The following is a 12,544-nucleotide window of genomic DNA, read 5'->3' on the forward strand; positions in this document are numbered from 1 at the left end:
TGACTAAAGGTACTAATACCCTTTGGCAAGAGCCTCCCTGCACTTGCAACCTGTGAACCCTGGGATGCTTAGCAGCAGAGCAGAGGGCGGGCAGATGTGGGATGTGGAATCAGATATCACTGGAAAAAGTTTTCAATCAACAATAATCATGCCTCAGATAAACCTAGCTGGCTATGATACCGCCACTGAGCAAAGCTTTACCGTTTGCTAGCAATCATTACTAGCTATGCAGCCTTGGGCAAGATATGGGACCTCTCTGAGTTCCAGGTTCCTCCTCTTTCAATAATTTTGCCCAAGTTTACTTACCTCAGTAGATTTATTTTTTTAAATACTTTTTAAAAAAGATTTTATTGATTTATTTGAGAGAGAGAGAGAGAAAGAGAGAGAAATCATGAGCAGGGCAGAGGGGCAGAGAGAGGGAGAAGCAGACTCCTGGCTGAGCAGGGAGCCCGATGCGGGGCTCAATCCCAGGACCCTGGGATCATGACCTGAGCCAAAGGCAGATGCTTAACCAACTGAGCCACCCAGGCGTCCCATCAGTAGATTTCTTTCGAAGTTCAAAAGTGATAATAAATGTGAAAGTGTTTTGTGCACATTCAGCTGCTTACATTGTGCCCATCATCATCATCATCATCATCATCATCATCATCATCAATAATAATAGAATCTCCTTTCCAGAAACTGCATCCACCAAAGCAGCCAAAGATTAGGGTTCCATTCCAAATGGATCCTTCCTATTGTGCCATGAAATAGCAAGATCATTCACTCTCCAGCACTGATCTTTCCATAGCGAGTGTGTGTGAGCACTTGCCATGTTTTCCAAAGGCTGTAAAGCTCAGAGGATAAGAGCTTGGGCTCTGTGAGTAAATAATCCTGAGTCTGAGATTTGCTCTCTCCTCTCCTAGCTACATGACTTGAGCAAGTCACCTGACATCTCTAGGCCACAGGATTCTCACTGTGCAGTGAGAACAATAATGGAATCTACTGCAGAGCATTTTTTGAGATCAAACATGGAAGTCCTTCACATTGTGCCTGGCATGTAGTATAGTTAAGTGCTTGATATATGGTGTCCATTTATTATTATTGTTCTTGTTGTTAATGCTTCTGAGGTTTCTTGGTAAAATGAGGACTTTGCCACCTTCCTCAATCAAGATTTATTGATCAGCTGGGGGTAGGAAGAGCCGTGCCAGACATTGCCCTTCAGGGAGGAGTCTGGGGGGGAAGGATTAGGGATGGGGTCTTATCTATGCATTACTGAGACCCTCAGATATTGGCACATGAAAGCAGGATCCTGAGGTGACAACTCTGGGCTCTCAGAATGATGACATTTTTGTTGGTGGGGAATCCTTGGAGGCAGTGGAAACTTGAGGCCAAGTTTGGAACTCAGTGAGTCTTAATGGTGTTCTACAGTCCTTGGTTTCCTTCTGTCACCTCATCGGCGTGAAATGTGAAATCATCTTACCATTCCTTCTGCTTTAGGAACCACATTGGGTGCCAAAACAATTTGCCCACTGTTCCTTTTCAAAATTAAAAAAAAAAAAAAAGGTCCTCACCCAATTTTGCCCCTGGTGCTAAGGAACATCTGACTCAAGTATGTAATAATTGATTTATTTAAGTATATAGTGCTCTTCTTGATCATTGAACATATTAAAAACATTCAGGGGTCTCCAAAATTTAAGGGAAGTCTTTGAACTCAATAAATGTGTGTTTCTATTTTCAAAAGGCTTTTTGAAATTCCAAATCTGCGGGAATGCTGCCAGGCAAGTTCAGAAAATATGGGTTCTAGTCATTTCCTTTCTTACTCATCGCTATGAAACCTTGAGTAAGTGAAACTGTCTCTAGATTTTAATTTTTCTCTTGATGAGGAGATAATTTCTAATTCTTTTCAAGTCTAAAATACTCAGACGGATTAGGGGAATCTTTTTTTCTTTCCTTTGGCTTTTTAAGACCATACCACTAGTGGTCCAGAAGGGGGCAGCATAAGCCAGATGCTGCCGTGGAAAAAAACCACTGAAGGGTTGAAGTTGTCACTTTTTTTTTTTTGCCTAGGGACTTGAATTTATTTATTTATTTGTTTGTTTGTTTGTTTACTAATTAAATTTTATTTTATTATGTCATGTTAGCCACCATACATCATTAGATTTTGATGTAGTGTTCCATGATTCATTGTCACTTTAAAAAATTCTATGATTACGTTAAGATTGTATCGAGTTGACTTGTATCAAAACTAAATCTGTTTTAAAAGTAGAGACAGATGAGTCCTTGTGTCTATGAATATAATGATGAGTCAAAATTGTACTATCAGGGCACCTGGGTGGCTCAGTTGGTTGGGCGACTGCCTTCGGCTCAGGTCATGATCCTGGAGTCCCAGGATCGAGTCCCGCATCGGGCTCCCTGCTCAGCAGGGAGTCTGCTTCTCCCTCTGACCCTCCCCCCTCTCATGTGCTCTCTCTCTCTCAAGTAAATAAATAAAATCTTAAAAAAAAAATATGTACTATCAGTTTCAAAATGTACCCACTGAGAAGATAGAGTGCTTTTATTTCCAGTTGATTTCTGGCATGAAGCCCACTGGCTAGAAAGTTTATATTTTCAAATAGGATTTTAATATGCTCTTTTTCTTTTCTCTCAGAGTGGTTATAATCATGATTTTTTGAGTCATTCAGAGTTGGGTTCAAATTTCCTTTTATTATGTATGGTTACCTTGAGTGAGTGATTTAAACTCTTTCAGCCTCAGTTGATAATGTCTGTAGAATGGACTGTATAAGCACTAAATGAGATCATTTACATGAAGTGCTTATCGCTATGACAGGCACACTGTAGTGTTCAATAAATTGATTTTGATAGGGAGTACCTAGTAATTTTGAAGCCAATTTCTGCCCAATGGGATGGGAACAGGGGTGATAATTCAAAATGGATTTTAAAAGATTTTCTTATCTAAAAATTCAATGCCATTCCAGATCTGCAAAGAGCACATAGTTTTATTTTAGTGGGTGGGTTCGAGTCTACCACCTTAGGCATAACCACCTTGAAGTGCAAGTCTCATCACCCTAGGGTCTGAAGGTCTGAAGGTTTTAAGATTAAAATTATGCTCTGATAACTACACCAGAAGTCAGCAAACTTTTCCTGTAAAGCGCCAGATAGTACCTATTTTAGGCCTTACAAGCCATGCTGTTAGTCTCAACTGCTCAGCTTGGCCCTTTTGTGCAAAAGCAGCCAGAGGTAACGTGAACAAATGGTTACCACCGTGCTCCAATAAAACTTTATTGATTGGCATGGAAAATATGAATTGCCTGTAGTTTGCATGTGTTATGAGTTATTCTTTTTTTTTTTTTTTTTCCTCAACCACTAAAAAATATAAAAACAATTCTTAGCTCTCAGGCTATACAGAAACAGGCAGCAGAGTGCATTTGACCTTCAGGTCATAGTTTGCCAACCCTTGATCTACACCATCCAGATACAGGACACATTCTTTAGAAAGAGCAGATGTGAGTCTCTTGCAACAGGACTCTCCCAGTACAGGCCCTGAATATTGCTTCCTACCCTACCCTGGATGGTAAGCCCTTTAAAGGCAAAGGGAGTGTTTTTATGTTACGGTCTTCACATTTGCACTTTTTTTTATTTTTTAAATTTTTTAAATTTTTTTTTAAAGATTTTATTTATTTATTTGAGAGAGAGAATGAGATAGAGAGCATGAGAGGGGGGAGGGTCAGAGGGAGAAGCAGACTCCCTCATGAGCAGGGAGCCTGATGCGGGACTTGATCCCGGGACTCCAGGATCATGACCTGAGCCGAAGGCAGCCACTTAACCGACTGAGCCACCCAGGCGCCCTACACTTTATTTTTATATGTTCTAAAATAAGTACATGCTCTTGTGTTTTTTTTTTTTAATATTTTATTTATTTGACAGAGAGAAAGACAGCCAGAGAGAGAACACGAGCAGGGGGAGTGGGAGAGGGAGAAGCAGGCTTCCCACTGAGCTGGGAGCCCGATGCGGGGCTCGATCCCAGGACCCTGGGACCATGACCTGAGCCGAAGGCAGACGCTTAACGACTGAGCCTTCCAGGTGCCCCAAGTACATGCTCTTGTAAAAGAAAACAGCAAAACAGTATAAAGTGAAATTTCCTTGCATTCCAAACATTCTTCCCAACCCCTCACCACAAATGACCAAGAAGAAGATATAATTACTCTAACAGTGTGGGCTATATTCTTTCAGATCATTTTCTTTTTCTTTTTGAAAACTATTTATTTATTTTTAGAGAGAGAGCAAGGGAGGGGCAGAAGGAGAGGGAGAGAGAGAGAGAGAGAATCCCAAGCAGGCTCCATGCACAGGTTGGAGCCCAACATGAGGCTCAATCCCAGGATCCTGAGATCACGACCTGAGCCAAAATCAAGAGCCTAATGCTTAACCAACTGAGCCACCCAGGCACTCTGGATCATTTTCATTTTCTAATGACATAGTAACATCTATCACTATTTTTTACAAAAATTCTAAAATTTTTTACAAAATAATTTTAAAGCTTGCTTTAACATCTATTGAACAATTTTTGTTAAACAAATCTTTATTGCAAAGCCACTATGTATCATGCATATATTAGATTGAACCATATGAAATGCTGATATTTAAACCACTTTTTAAAAGCTTTTTGTTTTGAGACAATATTAGAATCAACACAAACTTGCAAAAATAGTACAGAGAAATCTATACCTTCCTCCACCTTCCCCCAAACATCTTACATAACTATAGCACATGGTCAAAGAGGGAAATTGACATTGGCATCATACAATTAACAAGTCTACAAACTCTACTTGGATTTCCCTGGTTTTTACATGCATTCATTCTTTAAAAGCAAAAAAACAAAAAAGCTCATTTTATATATATCCTGAACATCTTTGTATGTCAGTACTCATATCTAGGGGTGTGTCTTACTAATAGCAACACCTAGCTCTTCTTTAGCTGAGAGTTAATGGGTTTCTAACAGCGATCTTCAAAGTTTCACTTAGAAGGTCACTGTGGCATTGCTTCAGAGAAATGATACACACCCCAAGGGTTTGCTCTTGACTCAGGCATCTTGCAAAGTTTCCAGTGATTAACACGTGGTATATATTTTACAGTTAAAATTCTCTCATTTGAGAAAATTTAGAAAGTAGACAAAGTATTGAAAAAAATTTTAATTGCCTATAATATTTCCACTCAAAGTCAGATGTATTTAGTCTTTCAGTATTTTTAAATTTTCTTTGTGGAGCAAGAGGTATGCATGTGTTTGTATGTTCTTAAGTATTTACATACTCAATTCCTATACTAAGTATAGCTTTTCATCCTTTTTGAAAAATTACTGTGAAATGATCATTTTCTTGGGTCATTCAAATTCTTTGTAAAAAGGCATCCAGAAATATAAAGGATAAAAAGGACATAGGAGATCAGTTGTGCAATACCAGCATTTTCGGATGAATAAACTGTGGCTCAGAGAGAGGTGATGTCGTGCCTGAGGTCACGCAGTCAGGAAATGTGGGATACACAGACACTCAGTGAAGGGTGGGGGAGGCCCAGGTGTAGCTTCACAGCGCTCCAAGGTCTGGGGTTCAGTTTTGCAAGAATTCCATTTTGCCAGAATACCCATGCCTATCAAGAACTCAATCAAGAGCCTAAAATTAAACCGGTAAGCCAACTTACTAATTTACAATGAGAACTCTGTCAAGAGGGTCCATATTTTGGTATTTTTTAATGTAAATATGTTCTCACCCCGTAGGCAAATCTAATTATTAATCAAGTATTGGTGAATCCATAGAGTCGGGAAAAGTATAGTTCAGTTGAAGATTCTTTTATTGTTATTACATGTTAATTAATTTCTTTTAGGTAGAAAACATATATATGGTGAAGGTACAAAGTGTATAAAAAATTTTTAAGTGAGGGGCACCTGGGTGGCTCAGTCATTAAGCGCCTGCCTTCAGCTCAGGTCATGATCCCAGGGTCCTGGGATTAAGCCCCGCATCAGCTCCTTGCTCAGCAGGAGGCCTGCTTCTCCCTCTCCCACTCCCCCTGCTTGTGTTCCCTCTCTCTCTCTGTCTCTCTCTGTCAAAATGAATAAATAAAATCTTTAAAAAAAATTTTTTTTTTTTAAATGAAAGGTCACTCTTCCTTGCATCCCTTGTGCCCATCCCCAGGGGAAGATCTTAATGACTACTGTGTCTCTGTATTATTTTCCCAGGGATGCTGTAAATAAAAACTTACCAGAAATGTAGCGATGTGAAATGACACAAGTTTATTATCTTATGGTTCTGGAAGTCAGAAGTCCTAAAATTGAGGTGTCAGCAGGGCCATGCTCTCTCTAAAGGCTCTAAGGGAAGATCCTCCCTTTGCCTCTTCCAGCTTCTGGTGCCCCTGGGATTCCCTGGCTTGAGGTCACATCCCTTCAATCTCTGCCCGTCCTTATGTGGCCTTCTTTGTGTGTGTCTCTCTGTGTCTTCTCTCCTTACAAGGACACCTGCCATTGGATTTAGGGCCTATCCTAAATCTAGGATGGTTTCATCTCAATATCCTTAAACAAATTTCATCTGCAAAGATGCCCTATTTCTACAAGTTCACAGTTGGAGGTTCTGAGTGCACATACATTTGAGGAGGACACTATTCAACTTACCACAGTTCCCCTCCCACAGAATTGCTTTTCTTGCAAGTCTGGGGTGGGGGGCACTCCTGTCTTGGCCTGAATGTGCTTGTTTAAGAGTTCAGGGTCTTAAGAATGTAAGGGCCAGGGCGCCTGGGTGGCTCAGTTGGTTAAGCAACTGCCTTTGGCTCAGGTCATGATCCTGGAGTCCCGGGATCAAGTCCCGCATCGGGCTCCCTGCTCGGCAGGGGGTCTGCTTCTCCCTCTGATCCTCCCCCCTCTCATGCTCTATCTCATTCTCTCTCTCAAATAAATAAATAAAAAATCTTTAAAAAAAAAAAAAAGAATGTAAGGGCCACAGTAGCACAGAAGACCCAGAAACGAGTAGTCTTCACTTGTCTACCCCATCCCCTAGCTGTTAGCATCGCTCTTCCACAAGGAACAAAAATCACCATCCACTTGTGTTCTTTGTTGCTATTCAGTGTCTAATACCGTCTAACACTGTGGCTTTGGAGTGCTTCTCACTGGGGCTTTTGGCATTTTCAGAAGAAGAGGAGGAAGAGGAGGAGGAGGAAAAAGAGGAAGGGGAGGAGGAAGAGGCGGAGAAAGAAGAGGAGGAAGAAAAGGAATAGGAGGAGGAAGAGGAGGAGGGAGGAGAGGAAGTAGGGGTCGGTAACACCCCGCAGTGTTTGTGTTTGCAAAATGTCTCTGCCATTAGACAATTCCAATTTAAAATACGGATTAGCTCTGACAAAAGTGACCTAGGCTGGCTTTTCTCTTGGATGGTTTCCAATTTCGGTCTTATCCATCACAAATGATTTTAATACTATAGGATTTTGACAGAACAGGGGTAGGAGTTTTGAATTCTTACCTGCAATTCCCAGCTCTAGGGAATAATAGCGGAGAGAAAAACAACAATAACTGAGTTGTAGGATATGAAAACATGCTGAATTTTCCCCTCTGAGTTTTACGCTCGTAGGCATTCAACAAGTCACTTTCCTGTCGAACAAATAAGCTCTCTTATACCAAATTATGAGCCTTAGAAAACCTATCACATTTTTTCTTCCGCCTCAAGTACAAGGAAAATTGGGAGAAACAATGATCAATTTCAGTAATTATTCACCTAGATTTTTACTATACTCAGTCCTTGTCTATGTGCAGCTTTATGTTCTGTTTCTATCGGCAGGTTTTATTGCACATACGATTTCATATCCTTTCTAGGCATTTTCTCCTGCCCTGGCTTCCATGACACTGGTCTCACTTTCTGCTCCCTGCTGTTTGTTTCTTCTACTTCTTTCTCGTTTGCCTTCTCTGTCCACCTTTCAAGTGCCGGGGTTTCTTAGGATTCCTGCTCTTCTCTCTCTGGACATGCAACCCTTGGATTTCTTATACATTCAGTGGATGTTAACTGCTCCCTGGAGATTGATGACTCCCAAACCAGTATCTGCAACTCCAACCTTTCCCTGAGTTTGGTTCAGATTCGAATCCATCGACTGCGTGTGAGGCGAGTGGTGTTTACGTGTGTCTCTCGGGTCCCTTACGCAATGACTATGAATTTGAACCCGGTACCTTTCTTCCCTGGACTGAGCTTTCTGCTCTGGCTGTGCCTAGTCTAGGAGGACAGTGGGACAATGGCCGAGAGTCTCAAGAAGGAACCTGTGAGTTATCTAAGACTTGTTTCTTTCTCACCCCGACGTTCAGTGTCCACATCCTCCTTGCTAAGCATTTCTAAAATCTGTCTCTCTCCCGTCATTTCTGTTAGCTCTGAATTTCAGACCTGGGATCAGATGGTAATTGATCATCTCATCTTGGCTATTTCCTTATCCTCTTAACTTGACCATAGCACGCTTAAAATGTTTCTGTGGTGTCCCACTGCTTACAGAATTAAACGGAGACTTACCAGCATGAAACAAAGGCCTTCCCTGACCGGTTCCTGCCCGTCTCTGTGGTCATCCCCTGCCACTCCCCCCACCCAGCTCCCCCATTTTCTGCCTTCACGGCTGCCTGTCATTCCACCCAGAAGCACACTGTTTCATGCTTCCACGGCTTTGCTGATGCTGCGCTTCCTAAAAGGCCTTTACCATCTTTCTTTGCTAATTCTTACACAACCTTAACTCAGCTCAAATGTTATTCATTCAACAAACACTTATTGAGCACCAAGTGTGTGCCAGGCTGTGTTAGGGTTCCCCTGTTGAGCAAGCAGAGAGGGACACTGTCCTCAAGGAGTTTAATCCTAGCAGCTCTCACTGAGCTACGACACTGGGCTACGTGCCTCTCCCTCTTCCCGCCCTCCCCAGCAACCTCTCACAGCCCATCGTTACCCTTGGCCTATGAGGCCGAAATGACCTTCTGGTCCTCATTCTCTAATGTACTGTGAATTTCATGGTTGCGGGGGGCATGCTGTATTCATCTTAGTATTCTAAGTGCCTGGGACTGTGCTTAGCACAGTGTCTCGCTTGTTGAACTCAACTATCAGTTATAAATAAATGAGCCCATGACTCAGCTTAAACTTTCCATTCTCAAGGATACCTACCCTTGATCCTCCAGAAGAGGTCAGTCATCCTTGTGATATGTCCCTATCCATATCTATTTATTGTACTTATTGTTCTATTTATTCCCAGAATGTTGCACAATTGTAACATTATTTTTTTCAACTATTCACCTTATTTGCTTAAATTTGGTTTTCTGCACTAAGTTGTAAATTTCGTCAACAAGGTTGATGGTACAGCTAGCAGAGTACATGGCCTATGATAAATGCTTAATAAATATCTGTTAACTGATAGACACGTTTTCTTACTGGGTAAAAATCCCGGATGCATTGCTGGTACCTGCTGAAAATTTAGACCCAATCGCCTGCTGGCCTCGTACCCCGTTCTACCCATCTATAAAATGGAGATGTTCCTGTGGGATAATGTTGGATAGCAGATGAGCTTCAGATAAAATCATCTCAAAACAAATGTCTTGTAAATAAATGATATAAAAAAAGGAAAGATGGGATTAAAAGATTAAACACCTCAACTAAAATTCCAGATGAGCTTTGAAATGCCTATTGCAGGATGTGGTATTTTATTCCCTGACAGGAAATATAAACATTTCCCCCCCTTTTTCCTTCCCAGCAACGGAGACAGAAATGTCTGTGCCAAATGGAGTAGAATCAGAACAGGTAAAATTTTTGTGAAGTATTTGAAGCATATGACTTCGATTTTTAAAATCCAGAATAGAGGTTTGCAGAAATGAACTGGGGAGGCAAATATATCTGAGCAGCAACTGTGGGGAAATAGCATAGCTGAGCAATTCGTAGGCTGGCGCCTAGTGCTCTTGGCAGAAATAACGTTCCCATCGTTGCCTCTCTATGTGCAGACACTTTGAAAAACAAAAAGAAATAAAAAGGACAAAATCATGGCAAAATCATTCTGTGTGCCTTCTGTGTGGCCCAGGATTAGTGACATCCTGCAGGATCGACACTTGCCACCAGCATCCTTCTTATTTGCTGAGTGTACCCTTCATTAATTTTTATGATCACAAAAGTGATTCAAGCTGCTTTAAGTAAAAACTGCAGGCAGAATCGACACCTATAAGGGGAAAGTGAAGGCCCCCCATCCCTTCTTTCTTCTTTCCCTCCTCCCTCCTGAGAGGGAGATTGTTGCCCCTCCTTGCTGTGTCAAGAAAATGTGTCAGGACCCCTTTATGCTCATAAACATTAAGACAGAAATTAAAAACAATGTTTATTAATTCATTTAAAAGCAAGAATAACAAAACAAACCCATGACATGTTGACGTAAGTAACATTTTATGAAAAATAACTATCTTTTCCCAAATGAAAAAATATTAGAAAAATGGCATTAGGTGGCATTGTTTTACGTTTCTGCAAATCTCGTGAATGTCTTACGTTTTGCGCAAATCTCGTGGATTGTTTTACGTTTCTGCAAATCTCGTGAATCCCTGACTGGGAGGCAGAAATTCCCTTATCTGCCTGCATATTCTAGCATCGGAAGGATGACCTCAGCACATTATTTGTCAAGTCACCTCGGGGAAAACTCCACTGTCCATCTCATGAGAGTGACAGTGAAAATGGCAAATAATGTTTCGTGAAAATCATTTTGATCTCATGGGTCCCCTGGCTACACTTTGAGAACTTGTGCTGTAGAAAATTTGAAACTGAGTTCCATTTTCTCTTGAATCTTGTTGCCTCCGGAGGTCTAAGTCAGCTGTGAGGAGAGCTGCCTGGGACTGGGTAGAAGATTTCCTATCTTCAGACCCCTGAACATATGCCTGAGCATATGCCTGAAGTCGAAGACAGGAAAATTGGGTGGTCTGGGTAAATGTTCCAGGTTTTCAGAGATTTTCCAAGAAATTCTGATTTGTAAGGCTGTTTTGTTTTGATCTTGAGCCCTATGGGGGCAAAGTGGGGCTGGGGGGACAAGCAATGAAGCTACTTGGCAAGTGGAAGGTATGACTGGGACAGGAAAATCGTGCGGGGGTAATATTCATAAAGGACTGGCCCGCTCGCCTTCCCCGTGTCTCACCAGGTAAAAAGGGCCATCAGCTCCGCCCTGCTAATGATCATCATTCCCTCCCTGGGATTCGGGCTGTTGGTGCTGCTTGTGGCGTTCTTCCTTCGAGGTAAGGAGGGCAGGCCCCAGGTGGGATGGTGCCCTTTGGAGCTGTGGAGCCTCTAGGAGGATCTGGGAGTGGACTGATTCTGCTTCCTGCCCCTGTCTCCTTCCCTCAGAGTCCCCTTTCCATCATTGTCTCCATCCTGGTCAAGGAGGTAACAGGAAAACTCATTCTCCCTCGGATGCTAAAGCCTTCATGTATCATCTTCCTGATGGAGTTTATATTTTGGAAAAGAAAAACAAGAGCACCTCCATTTTCTGGAAACTCAATCTCTGGCAGTCCTGCTGTTATACTCCTGATGTGTCTAACTGCTTTCCTTCTCATGACTGCCTTAAGTGAAAAGTGCTATTATTATCATCATTGTCTTAGGGCAGGGGAAACCCTGGCCCAGCCTCCTCCTCTGGCTAGGACTGCCCTAGGAAGAAAGCCTCCCTCTGCTGCTCCCCCTGCTTGTGTTCTCTCTGTGTCTGTCTCTCTCTGTCAAATAAATAAATAAAATCTTAAAAAAAAAAAAAAAAAAGAATGAAGCAGCTTAACACTATTGCCCACAACATGGGAACAGACGTGTAATTGATGGGCACTGCCTTGGGGCCGGAAGAAGCAATCACTTGATCTGATTGAAGGAACAGCTTTCCCTGCCAAAACCATTCCCTCAATTCTCACCTTTGGTCCAACTCCGCTCTTGGTAAGGCAGCTTTGGGCTTTCCCAACATTTCACATGTTCTAGCACAGCTCCTCTGCTTATCCCGTGGCCTTGTCTTTTCAGGGAAAGTCATGAAAACCAGTTGGTTCCCGAAACACACAAGGTAATTCATCTTGCATGACTGATTGTTGTAATGATTGTACAAGCTGTTACAAATGATTAGATACTACTCAGTGGTTTAATGACTTGTGCTCGTGTTCTGATTAAATACAGGGTTGGAGAAGTGTGGCATTAGAGGTGAAAAAGATGTGGGATTTAACTCACTTTAACCTCTGTCTTGGTTAACACTATGTTATGTTCGTCTGAAATACAAATATAAAGGCAGGTTGCATTAATAGAAGCATGGCATGCAAAAGAATGAAGGTGATATGTCTCTGTCCTCTGTGCTCAGAATTTGTTCAACTCTGGGCAATTAATTTTATTTATTTATTTATTTAAGATTTTATTTACTTATTTGTGTGTGAGAGAGTACAAGCAGTGGGAGCGGCAGGCAGAGGGAGAAGCAGGCTCCCCGCTAAGCAAGGAGACTGATACAGGACTTGATCCCAGCACTCTGGGATCATGACCTGAGACAAAGGCAGACACTTAACTGACTGAGCCTCCACGGCATCCCTGGGTGATTC

The 12,544-nt window shown here is 41.9% G+C and overlaps 1 protein-coding gene and 1 pseudogene across 5 annotated transcripts in view; one reads left to right on the plus strand and one right to left on the minus strand.

Moving 5' to 3' along the window:
• The window catches only part of TIMD4 (T cell immunoglobulin and mucin domain containing 4), a 62,019-nt gene that overhangs the window by 43,755 nt on the left and 5,720 nt on the right, over positions 1-12,544 (plus strand). For 2 of the 5 annotated variants that reach the window (XR_008508175.2, XR_008508173.2), the window contains exons 6-9: positions 9,718-9,764; positions 11,131-11,224; positions 11,334-11,903; positions 11,985-12,024. Coding sequence is in view for 3 of the 5 variants with exons in the window: in XM_045902069.3 (XP_045758025.1) it covers positions 9,718-9,764; positions 11,131-11,224; positions 11,985-12,024 (181 nt within the window). In the remaining 2 variants the exon portion in view is untranslated. Of the gene's footprint in view, positions 1-9,717; positions 9,765-11,130; positions 11,225-11,333; positions 11,904-11,984; positions 12,025-12,544 lie in introns of those variants that run through there. The other 3 variants (XM_045902069.3, XM_045902070.3, XM_045902071.3) reach the window with 3 other exon arrangements.
• LOC123836265 (U4 spliceosomal RNA) lies at positions 118-197 on the minus strand (annotated as a pseudogene).

Source organism: Mirounga angustirostris, unplaced genomic scaffold, assembly GCF_029215605.1.
Source record: "Mirounga angustirostris isolate CCGP_5_RB_7025 unplaced genomic scaffold, mMirAng1.0.hap1 SCAF_7, whole genome shotgun sequence".
NCBI classification, from domain to species: Eukaryota; Metazoa; Chordata; class Mammalia; order Carnivora; family Phocidae; genus Mirounga; species Mirounga angustirostris.